The sequence below is a fragment of the Nanorana parkeri genome, unplaced genomic scaffold (genome assembly GCF_000935625.1).
Source record: "Nanorana parkeri isolate BGI_ZX_2015 unplaced genomic scaffold, ASM93562v1 scaffold263, whole genome shotgun sequence".
Lineage (NCBI taxonomy): Eukaryota > Metazoa > Chordata > Amphibia > Anura > Dicroglossidae > Nanorana > Nanorana parkeri.
Window position 1 is genome coordinate 1,232,393 of NW_017306531.1, and position 12,479 is coordinate 1,244,871.

The 12,479-nt window shown below is 42.3% G+C and overlaps 1 protein-coding gene across 1 annotated transcript in view; it reads left to right on the forward strand.

The window, feature by feature from the left end:
* Nucleotides 1–12,479, forward strand: part of LOC108787461 (leucine-, glutamate- and lysine-rich protein 1-like) — a 70,590-nt gene that overhangs the window by 34,630 nt on the left and 23,481 nt on the right. Inside the window, exons 4-6 of the mRNA XM_018557031.1 lie at nt 1,264–1,341; nt 2,998–3,201; nt 6,965–7,058. Of these exons, the coding sequence (XP_018412533.1) occupies nt 1,264–1,341; nt 2,998–3,201; nt 6,965–7,058 (376 nt within the window). The remainder of the gene's footprint in view (nt 1–1,263; nt 1,342–2,997; nt 3,202–6,964; nt 7,059–12,479) is intronic.

A 12,479-nucleotide genomic window follows, 5' to 3' on the forward strand; every position in this document is an offset into this window, starting at 1 on the left:
CACACCCAAGTGAGATTACTAGGGGCTGGTGATTGGCTGCTTAGACACCAAGTACTACATTGTGAAAGGAAGGGCAGGGAGTCGCATGCTCCCACATCCAAAAGTATCTAGAAATTCACATGCCTTGGGTTTAAAACCAAGAGAATGAGTATAGGCAGTAGGCAGGCTGGCAATTAAGTGAGCCTCTTGCTTTGCCATTCATGAGCAACGCGCAGGTTCTTTTGAAAGTATGTTCTCTTTTCTAAAAGTCTGTTTCCTAAGACCCCCTACTGTGGTTCACCATATCCCAAGTACGCCTGGACATACGCACATTTTTACTAATACCCATAGCTAGGGCTATGTTTGCCTTGTTTTCCAAACTATCCTTATATGTTTGAAATAGTTAAAGAAGAACTGCGGGCAAATAAAAACAACTTGCCCAAGCAGTGGGGCTACCCCTGCACTCCTAGGGTTAAGTCCCTCCGAGCTGCTAGACCAGTCCCTGCAGCCTCTTTTCCCCCTGGGCTGACTGTCGCATCTTATGCAGGTCTATTGATTTGCACTAGACGTGAGGACTCTGAGAGACATTCCATAGCCGGAGTAGAGGGGGGAGCGCAGGATGGAGGATCAGGTGAGTAATACAGCTTTATTGGAGCCTCCTAGGCAAAACAAGCACTTAACATTTGCAGTGCAGGGATAGTTCTTTATTTACATAGTTCTTTATTTATTTACTTACAAGGGTAAGTTCTTTATTTGCCTCGAGTTCTTCATAAAGAACATAGGTAGAAATATGGACACCGGCACTCCAAATGGCAAATCAGATACGTCTACTTACTGACGTACATGCAGCATAGCATGCATGTACGTCAATAAATAGACGTAACTGATTTGCCATTTGGAGTGCCGGTGTCCATATTTCTACCTATATATAGAGACGGTGGCCATCCGTCAATGGCCGTAGCACCCACTTAATGTTTTTGGAACAGCGGTTCTGAGTGCGATGGGCATATGGACTGTATCCTTCTTAAAGAACATACACACTTTTGTTTATGGGCTACATTTACAGTCACACCAAAGTGTGAGCGTTACAGGGTCTATAGTAACACACACTAATTTGTGCGAATGGAATGGTCCCTGAAGGCCTGATCACACGTGTCCATGTTCATGCAGCAAAACTCGTTCATTGTGTGTGTAAGGTCATTTTGGAAGCATTCTTTTTGAAGAACACAGTATTATCCTGTTAATTTTTTATATCCAGTTTCCACTTTTGTTTTCTTATTACAGAATGAAGTCAGAAGAGGTCACTGATCTCCAAAACAAGCTAGGAAAAATGGAATATAATAATGAAAGCATTACATTGAGGTAGACTTTATGTGTTTCATGTAATAAGCAATCCTGATTGTGCCAACAGACATTCACAGATATTAATGTTAAAGATCTCTCACACTGTGCCCTGGATGCCTGGATCTGCTATATGGATAAATATACTCCAGTGGCCAACGAGTGACAGCACGGGTCATGAAGATCCTTAATATGATGTGATTCTAATAGCCATCTAGGTCATTGTGAATGTGAGTGACCACACATGCAAGTGTGCGTGACTGCAAAATGTTTACAACATGCCACTGGAAAACCTCAATATACTGCAATAGATGTTGCTACACATTTTCAGCAGATTTTGCTGCATATCCAGTTATCTCTAGTAATAACTGTGGCCCAAGGGAGCAACTTAAAGCTGAACTCTGGACAGGTAAAAAAAAACAAAAAAAAACAGCAATTCATAAAGTTGGGTCGTCAACAAAGAATTAAAGCTGAACTCCAGCATTACCTTCAGTCTTGCACAGTTGTACAGGCACCTCTTCTGCACTGTAATTGCTTCCTCTCCTTTCATTGCACACTGAGAGCAGTACATTTACTAATGTATTCCTCAGACCCAAACTCAGCATATTGCTGGCTACTGCCCACTATATAATGACAGCACACAGCTGCACTGCAGCCAGCAAGGATTCTGAAAATATTGTCAAGATCCACCCAACCCAGCTATTTGAGTGACAGCTGGCTCTGCCTCTCTAGAGTCAGCTGAGCCCACCTCCTCCCCTGTCTGTCCCTCCAGTGAGCTCTGGGGAAATAGGGAGGGGAGGAGGGAATCCCTGCTGGAGCAGTGACCGACAGTCACTTTCTGTAGGGAGAAGCCTGTGAGCTGAGTGATCAGTGGTCCTGGATCCCCCAGCTCTCTGTATATATAAAGCAGGCATATGACAACTGCAGTGTTACACGCTGGTGCTAAGTATTTGAAAGAGTTTGTATAGTTTGAATTAATTGACATGTAATACTACATCATGACCACTAGATGGAGCTGAGCAGCATAGGAAATACAATGGAATACTTTTTTTCTATGCTCCTCAGTTCCATCTGCTGGCCAAAATGTAGTATTACATGACAATACATTCATATTGGAAATAATATATAAAGTGCATTCATTTTTTGGCATTATTTGCCCAAAAAGAACATTCACAGGTATTTATTGTTGTTTGTAAATAGACCCCATAATATAAACGGGGCCCAAAGTCTTTTCATTGGGATACAGAAAGCAAAAAAGGACATTATTGTAGAATAAGAAGGATTAGAACTCCAGTCAAGTTTTGCTGTTTGAATCCCCGGCAGGGAAATTGTTTTACTTTCTGTCCCAGTGACAGCTGATTAGGATAGGGAGTCGGGGGAAATCTCCTGAGTGTTGGCTCAGACAACAGTTAAACCCTAACACTGGTTCCAACCCTTTCAAGCAATCCAGAATTTAATGGCTTGAGTTACACTTTAAAGCGAATATTGTACTGTGCTTGTGTCATCAGCATTCTATTACCTGTTTTAGCTAGTATCTGAATGATACATTTTTCTAATGAAACATACTTCTTTAGTACTTCTGCTTCTTAGGTATTCTACCATGAACACTATGCAAACACTTATTTGGAAACCTGTTATTTCTTGGTTACATGGCTGTGGTGTTGTTATACTTCTCAGGCTTACAAAAGAACTGAAGGAGAAAGAAGATTCTGTGACATACCTTCAACAGAAGTGCCAGCAGTTACAGGAAGAGATCACCGAAATGGGAAACACAGAAGACAATCACAGAAGGAGAACTCAGCGTTTAGACAGTGAACTGGAAACAACGAATGAAGTTTTAAAGCAAACAGAGCAAGACCTTGCTCACTTGCAACAAGAAAGGTGCTCACTTGTCTGCACTGATGTTCATGTATAGCTTAAAGCAGAACTTCGGACAAATTCAATCTTATCCCTTGCAGTGTGGCTACCCCTTCACTGCAAGGGTTAAGTGCTCCTTTTGTCTAGGGAGCTAATAAAAAAAGTTATTTACACCTGAACCACCCGAACTTCTACACCGCTTCCTCCAACCTGTCTCCTCCTCCGCTGATGGGATGCCCCTTGGCGTCCTCATGCTTTATACACTGTGTATAGAACGTGATGAGTTACTAGATCTTAGACCGCAGGAGTAGGGTAGGAGTGAGGTTGAAGGGACCCGCCTAAGAGCAGGAATCGTAGATCGGGTAAGTATAACTTTGTTGTTTTTTTTAAGCTCCCTAGACAAAATGAGCACTTGACCCTTGCAGTGCAGGGGTTTGATATACCTGGAGTAATGCTTTAAAGTGTATTTCTAATTTCTCAGGCAAACTTGAGAAAGCCCCCACTATATATTTGTTACTTGTTCCTATTCACACAGCGTATTCTAAAAAAATTTTTTTTATATATATTTCATTCCTTTTAGATATCTGAATTTAGCAGGCCTTTGTAAGTTTCTCTCTACATTTCAGTAAGAGGAAGCTCTGTCTGTCCTAATAGAAGTACTAAGGACAGACTGATCCCCCTCATTAACATACAATGAAATAAGTAAATAGAAAAAAAGAGGGACAGCGCCCACTCCTAGTGTAATAACGTTTTCTATTAAATAGAGTACAATGAAAAAACTACTCACAATTTGGATGAGCAAATAGCATGCGGTTGTCAAAGGAGACTAGAAAGCTATCTGGTCTCCTTTGATAACCGCATGCTATTTGCTCATCCAAATTGTGAGTAGTTTTTTGTATAATCATTGTACTCCATTTAATAAAAAACGTTATTACGCTCGGAGTGGGCGCTGTCCCTCTTTTTTTCTATTTACATGTTTTGTGAGAATGCTTCCTTTTGGCCTGGTGGTGGTGAGGACGGCAGGTTCCTCCCTTTACGTTGATGTGAAGATATACTTCTCTATTGGGCGCTGTGTTGCACAATATTACACAATGAAATAAGCCAAGCTTCTGGAACTTTAACCCTTTGTTAGGACAGACAGTGTTCAGATCTAGTTTATAACTGATCATGAAAACTGCCAGCACAGTACAGACAGGGTTAATTATGGTAAACATTACTCTCCCCACCCCCGTGCATTCCAGAGGAAAATGTAGTACAGAGAACAGCTTTTCTTTCAGAATTGAGCATGTTTTATGCAAGCAGTATTTTTTTTCCATTATTTATGCTTTGTGAATGAGAAAGGTAACAAATATAAAATTTGTGTTATCCCAATTTAGCTGCAAACGTGGAAATACTCTTTAAGCCATGGTACTTTCACATTGTGTCCATCTCCAGTAAGCATTACTCCACACACAGCACAATTTTAACATTGTTTCTGATTAAATCAGAATTTCCTAAGACGTGCCACAGGCTCATCATCTATGTAACTTTCTCATCGAGTATGTGGTCGTTTTTCAGTTTCTGTAGCAACGTTTTTTACCTGTAAAATAGTGGGCTTGGTGGTTGTGGTATGTCATCACATTCAAGAACTGATGAACTTAAAGCAGAAATAAAAATACAATATGATTCTTTGGTTATATGTGGGTTACTGTGCACACGGAAGGATAAAGAAGCAGCAGCTTCTTTATCCTTCCGGTTAGGAAGGATATATAGATTTATATTCAAAGCAACAGCTGCTGTGCTGTGTGTGAAAAAAAATATAACAAACTGTTAAACAAAAAACAAATATTTTATATATATATATATATATATATAAAACAAAGCAAATTGTATGTTATGTTTTTGGTTTTTTTTAATTGTAGTTTTAATTGCATTAAAATAAAATGCCCCAAACCTGCGTTCAGAGAGAAGCTTACTGGTATTATTTATGTGCTTACACATGTAAAAGCATGCGTATGCACATAAATTCATTCTAGCGGCTAGAATAAATGGATATTTTAGCCAGTAGAATTAGCTTACGTGCATACGCCTCTGAACATCATATGTATGTAAACGTGTGTATTTGCACATCAGAACACACATTTTTTTACAGAGGATTTTTCTGCCTGCTTCTGGCACAAAGATCCAGTGCAGGTGGGAGTATTTTAATACCCCTACGTTCTATCTGCTGTGTCTTTCTGTGCTAAAAGTGTATCTAAACCCAAGACCAAAAATGTTATGTATCAGAGCTTACATTCCTGAAAAGAGAAATAAAGTTAAACCTTTTTTTAACTTTACTTTTCTTTTGGGTCAAAGAAGTACATTTACTAATGTATTCCTGTGGCCCAAAGTCAGCAGATAGCGGGATTGCGCCTATTTCATGCCGACAGCTCAGAGCTGTGCTGTAGCCAGGAAGGATCCTGATCCTGATCCTGACACTATTGACAGCTGGTTCTGCCTCTCTAGAGCCAAAGCCAGCTGTGCCCACCCTCTCCCCTGTATGTCCCTTCAATGAGCGCTGGAGGAACAGAGAGAGAGGGGGAAGGGGGTATCTCTGTGGGAAGCAGTGACTGACAGTCACTGCTCTTTGCAGGGGGAAGCCATGAGCTGAGCAATTAGCCGTTACATGATCACTCAGCTCTCCTTATATAGAGCCGGTGTGTGACAGCTGCAGTGTCCCATGCCGCCTTTAAGTATTGGAAATTGTATATTTTACTCTCTCAATACTTCTCCTTTAAAAAAGGTGGCTGCATTCGTTTTCTTTTCCCATTATTTTCATTAGGTGATCCTGCCAGTAACACACTTTGGTAACTATAAAGATATAAATGGCACGAGGCTATCAAAAGTGAAGGGAGATAAGGCCGTAGGGTCTTGATAAGGCTTGGGGGTATAGTGGGAGTACAGAGCAGTGAAGGAGGAGGTTGGAGAACCCTGCTGTGGGTACTTGCCTTGCTGGAGTGCAGCGTGGTTTGTGCATTCTCTCAAACCACACATCAGTGTCAATGGAGATGTTTTTACAACATTAAAGTTAGACTAGAATAGAAAATAATGGAAATTGTTTAATGTGTGTTAAGAACTTTCTGCATTGCAGATAGTTGCCAGCCAGATTCAGACTTTCAAATGACAACTAGGATCTGTAAATCTGACTTGAAGGTTATGGGAAACATGTCTGCCTTTTTATTTAAAGTGAACCTGTCTTGAAAAAAAAATATGGGGCGGCAATTTATAACCTACTTCTGAAAATGTTCTCTTTCTGACTCTGTCTGTTCTGGTGGCTTTCATACTTGCTGAGCGAATGACCTGAAATAAAAACTCAGATCAGGTCAGAGGTTCCTATAAGCATACTTGTTCTGGGCCAGTGACTCAAATAATTGAATCTAGATGGCCAGCGTTGACAGTCGGGCAACAAGCATTTTCAAAAGGATGAGCCAGTAATGGCAGCCTCTGTGTTTCTCTAATGACGGATATACTTTAAGACATGTTTCGGAATAGGTCCAGGGTCTGTTATCTAACTTGTCTACCCAATCATAAGCTAATACGTTTGAACTCTCTAAAGATGTCATGCGGCTGATCTGATCATAAACAGACGTGAAGTCTCACAGCAGAGATAATCATGAAATCCCTAATCCTGATGATGCCAAACTGCTTCCAGCGCTGTGCTACCCATTTTCCTGCATCAGCTGGCAGTGTGTGTGCTCATTTTATACATTTATTGCAGGACTTATTGACTTACAGTTATATAACTTGTTATTTTTAACATTTCTTTCAGGGAATTGCAAATGATTTCATATCAGAATAGAATCGAGCAGCTTCAGGAAACCCTGAAAAAGAGAATGCAGTCTGATGACAGCTGGGAGACAAAGGTACACGCAGAGCGCCTATGGGTGTGTTCGTATTGATGGATAGCAGCTTTTCAGTAGGTCTTTGATATGGCACATGTTCCAGCATGCTCTTCTTATCTGATGACATAATATGTGAAACAAAGCTCTGCAGTATCCTTTCTGATAAACAAATACACATTGCTGTTGGCATTGTGAAAAATCTACAGCCACTCCTGATCAAGGGGCCATTTTATACAGTAACGAAGTTGAAGATGAAAGCCCAATACTGAACCTCAACTGGGAAATATAATTGTCTCTTATTGTTAAAGCTCAATGACAGACTGCATATGCATAAATATCTGGGAGTGTTACATGAAAACTGTGTTTTCATGTTTGCCTGGTGTTTATCATATATAGATGTTTTGCACATAATCTGCAGTCCACATTTATGCGTCAGTAAATAGTAGTGTAACTTTGCAGGGCTTTTGGGTCCAGTTACTATTCTCTTTACCAAATAGTTGTAGCAAGGGCCGGCTGCTGTGCCCTGTTTCACAAGCCAGTTATATAGTTTATTGCAAATGAAAGAATCTGAACCCAAAAATGAATTAGGCAGAAAAATGTCATACATACACTTACATTCTGCTGTATAATGTTTTTCTTGATTAAAGTCTTCCCATTGCAAGAACTGCCTTGCTGCCTTGTCTTGGATGTCATTGGTTCAGTTTCCACTATAGACACCATCTGCTTGGAGTTTGCATGCTCTCCCTGTGTTTGAGTGGCTTTTCTCTAGGTAACCTGTTTTCTTCTCACAATACAAAGCCTGCTGAGACATGAATTGGCTTCCTCCAAATTGAACCCCATTTTGTTTAGTTGTGTGAATAATGGATGGGGATCAGGTACAGTGAGCACTAAATCGTTTCATGTACTGCAAACTAAAGTGCACAAAACAAAACCATTACTAACAGATAGGCTTCTATGGCAGAAGAGACTACCGTGTTTCCCCGAAAATAAGACACTGTCTTATATTTTTTTTCCCCAAAAAAAACACAGTAGGTCTTATTTTCAGGGGATGTCTTATTTTTTTTAATGTGCAACAAAATGTACAACACTTCAAAGTTTTTCATGTACAACAATCCAAAGTTTTTAATGTACAACAATCCAAAGTTTTTAATGTACAACAATCCAAATCTTGCTACACTCCAACAGACCCCTTGCTGGCTGCTTGGATGCATGTACATGTGCGCCCCCTACTGCCGAACTAGGTCTTATTTTCGGGGTAGGTCTTATATTACTGAAATCCTTGAAGATAGGGATAGGTCTTATTTTCGGGGTAGGTCTTACTTTCGGGGAAACACGGTATGTATGTCTCTTCTGTAATGAAAGCTGCTCGCTCGCCTGCCAGCAATATTTTGTAATAATGTACAGTGAGCCACGCATACGCAACTCAGTGTACATTCTCAGCATGCGGACAGTAGTTAGTTCATGCCAGCCTGGCCAATCACGATAGCTGAAAAAGGAGTCCCCTTTGCTGGTAATCTGCCAAAAAATACAAATACGAGACTTCCGGTTCCGTCGCCTAATGGAGTAGAAGTGTGCTCCTGAGCTCCGTCTAGCCTTCCCGTGGAACTGGTTGTTAAAACCGCATAAGGCTCATATCGGAACCCTAACTTAACTCCTGGACGTACAACATCGTGGCATGGATCGCTACCTAGCCAAATCGGGATCCGTCCGGCGATCACTACACCTGGCGGGGAACACTGACGGCGCCTCAGAAATGGCGGACGCAGACGATCACTCGGATGCCGGTAACGAGCACTCGATCACCACGCACAATATCACATATCCACCTGACCCCATAGACTACCACAAAATAGCATCAGAGGTGGCCTCTTACCTTAAAGCGGACATTGCGGCTGTTATTGCCTCCTCCATACAGCAACATCTAGGCCCTCTGAATGCGGCCCTGGAGACTCAGACCACCAAACTGCAGGCTATGGAGCTGCGAGTCAGTGATCTAGAAGATCGATCCGCGGCCGATCATAGAGCGCACAACAACTCGGCCAAGACGATCCAGTACCTAATGGAAAAGGTAGATGACCTGGAAAACAGGGCACGCAGGAATAATCTGAGAGTAATCGGCGTCCCTGAAGCCATAAAACCGGCAGAACTACAGCGTTACTGTGCAGCCACTATACCTCAGGCTCTGGGCCTATCACACGCATGCAAAGTTGAAAGGGCACATAGGCTGGGGCCCCTGAAAGATGATGACACAGCGCGGCCCAGACCTGTGATAGTGAAATACCTTGACTATTCGGATAAACAAAATCTGCTGCAAAACTATCGTGTTCAGCGCAACTTGGTGGTCGGCGGCTGTAAACTACTTCTATTTGCAGACTATTCTGCGGAGCTATCGAAACTGCGGAAAACATTCCGGGAAGTCTGCCAAATCCTTACTCAGAAGAAGATAAGATTCTGTCTGGCTTACCCAGCCACGTTACGCATTGTGCGCCCGGACGGGCAAACAATGCAGTTCACCTCAGCGGCTCGGGCCCACGAATACGTGGAATCCTACAGAGTGCAGACATCGCCAAGCAAAAGCCCTCCGAGGAAGAAGAAAGCCTGAACACTTCCCTCAGCAGCTCTGATTCACTGGGGTCATTACTGGACTCTTGGATTGTACAACACATGAAACTTAACCTGCGGATGGTTGTGAGTATACGACACATATGTTCCACTCATATTTTTCTGCCAAAAGCTATGCCTGCATAATGGCTAGACGGATTCAGTAAACCTTTTGTTTCGGTTAATTCAGGTTGCACTGGTCAGATAGACTGATCTATCACCACTAGTTACCTATGTTTTTCCACACTTCCATTGGGAAAAAAGGAAGCCAGCACCTGTTGTGTTTGCTTGCATTTGTTTCGGTGTTACACCTGCACTGGAATACTGCATTACTGTATTCCATCATCAGGATGACCCGATTTTTGAGTTGTCATTTCTATTCAGTTTGGTCAATTTTTGTTGTTCTGAAGATATTCTGTGACAGATTCACCGACTCGTCGGTTCCTTTTTATGACATCTCCTCCTTCCTCATTGGTCGCGCTAGAGCAAGACATTCCTTCCTGAGATGTGGCCGGTTAGCTGGGACACCGGACCACTCCCTCCTCCGCTTCTACTTTATTGAATATCACCATGTTTTACTTTACACATTCTGGATATGGGAACACCATTGAATATTATATCCTGGAATGTCAAGGGACTTAAGTCTCCTCATAAACTAAGGCAAGTTATACGACATTTGAAAAGTTTGCGTGTTGACATTGCAATGCTACAGGAAACACATCTTCAATCCGCGGACATCCCTCGCATGCGACAATCCTGGGTGGGCTCGGTACTTGGAGCTCCGGCCTCTGGAAAATCTGCTGGGGTCGTCATCCTCATACACAAGGCCCTGTCCTATACTCTCCTATCACAACAACACGATGAACAGACCGGTCGCTGGTCTCATATCACCCTACAAATTGGCTCCAAGGTCTTGGATTTATGGAACATATATGCCCCAAATAATGACAACCTACCTTTCTTCCAGAGTCTACTAGCAAACATACCATTCCCTGCTAAACCTAGATGCCAAATTGCTCTCTAAGATACTTGCTGATCGCTTGGCTTTGGTACTCCCAGGTCTCATTTCGTCTAATCAATCTGGTTTTGTAATGGGAAGATCCGCTGTTACAAATGTACGAAAAATTATCTCTGCTCTTGAAATGTCTAGGCTTACACCGTCTTCCCCGCGTCCTATGACCCTTTTGGCTTTAGACGTGGAGAAGGCCTTTGATAGAGTTAATTGGTCATGGCTGTCTTTGGTAATGTCTCGTATGGGATTTTCTGCAACATTTATTGATTATATATGTACTGTATATACTACCCCAATGGCACAGATTTACCTCTCCACTGCTCTCTCCTCCTCTTTTCAATTACATAGGGGCACACGTCAGGGATGCCCACTATCGCCTCTATTGTTCAATATAGCCATCAAACCGCTGTCACGAACATTGGCGGACTCCCCTATTTTCCAGGGAATTAGGATTGGTTCTTCCGTACTTAAAATAGCCTTATTTGCGGATGATATTGTCCTTTTTATCACTGACCCACAAACATATATTCCCACCATTTTAAGTCACATAGAATTATTTGGCACATTCTCAGGCTTCAAAATAAATTTAGACAAAAGCGAATTACTTCCTTTAACACATATCTCCGCCTTTACTTCCCCTACTTGGTCAGGAAATAGCACCATCCAGGTCAAACCCCATAGCATCACATACCTGGGTATTGTTATCCCTCGATCCAGTACTACCATATATTCGAATAACTATACCCCGCTGATCCATAAGATTATACATGAACTACAGGGGTGGCGTAATTTACCATTATCCACACTTGGCAGGTGCCATCTAATACGTATGGTCAGCTTCGCTAGACTACTATACCCCATGCAGACCATCCCCATGCTGCTTAAACACAAGGATGTTCAATCCGTGTATAGTGCATTCTCCAAATTTATCTGGAAAGGAAAAAGACCTAGAATTGCCCTACGTAAGATGCAACAACCTGTGAATCAACTAGGAGCCAATCTTCCAAACCTAAGACTATATAATTTAGCTAGCAATTTTAGACATGTGAGAGACTGGATACATGATACGTCCTTCTGCACAAACACTCAGCTGGAAAGACAATGGGTGGCTCCGTGGTCGTTGATCGGCATCCTGAATACTCCTCTAAGACAACTGCCCACCACCATTAAATCCAATATTATATTCAGGGACACTATCCTCACGTGGAGGGAAATAAGAAAATTATTGCATATCCCGGGAGTTGTATCTCCCCTATTCCCGATCACGACATCTCCAGCTTTTCCTGTGGGCCGGGAATCTGCTCCGTACCGCATATGGCAAGCTAAGGGTATAAACACCATCCAAGCTTTGTTCAATACCCGGCTTTAACATGACCCGGCTTGTCATGTAAAAGTTTCTTAGATATACAAAGAGAATATGGTATCCCACCCACCCATTACCTACAATACGCCCAAATACGCAATTTTATAATGCAACAGTGTACACCTCCATGGGGTGAAGTGATGCATTCCTCCCTGTCTCCCCTCCTCTCTAATCCCTCGACTAAAATGTCTCTGTCATACATAAGACACTATTTACAAGATACATTATCGTCCTCTGCGGCAGCGATGCCAACTAGCGTCCACAAGTGGGCCACTCTGCTTCTCTCTCCACCAGAAGAGACCTTTGACCTCATACTGAATGGTTGGCGTCGCCTCCGCAGAGTGATGATTTGTGAATCATGGAGGGAAATGCAATTCAAGATCATCCATAGAGCCTCTTATGCCTTTGACCTGAATATTCGAAATCCCCCCCCCCCCCCCCCCCCCCCCGCAAAGCAGACCCACAA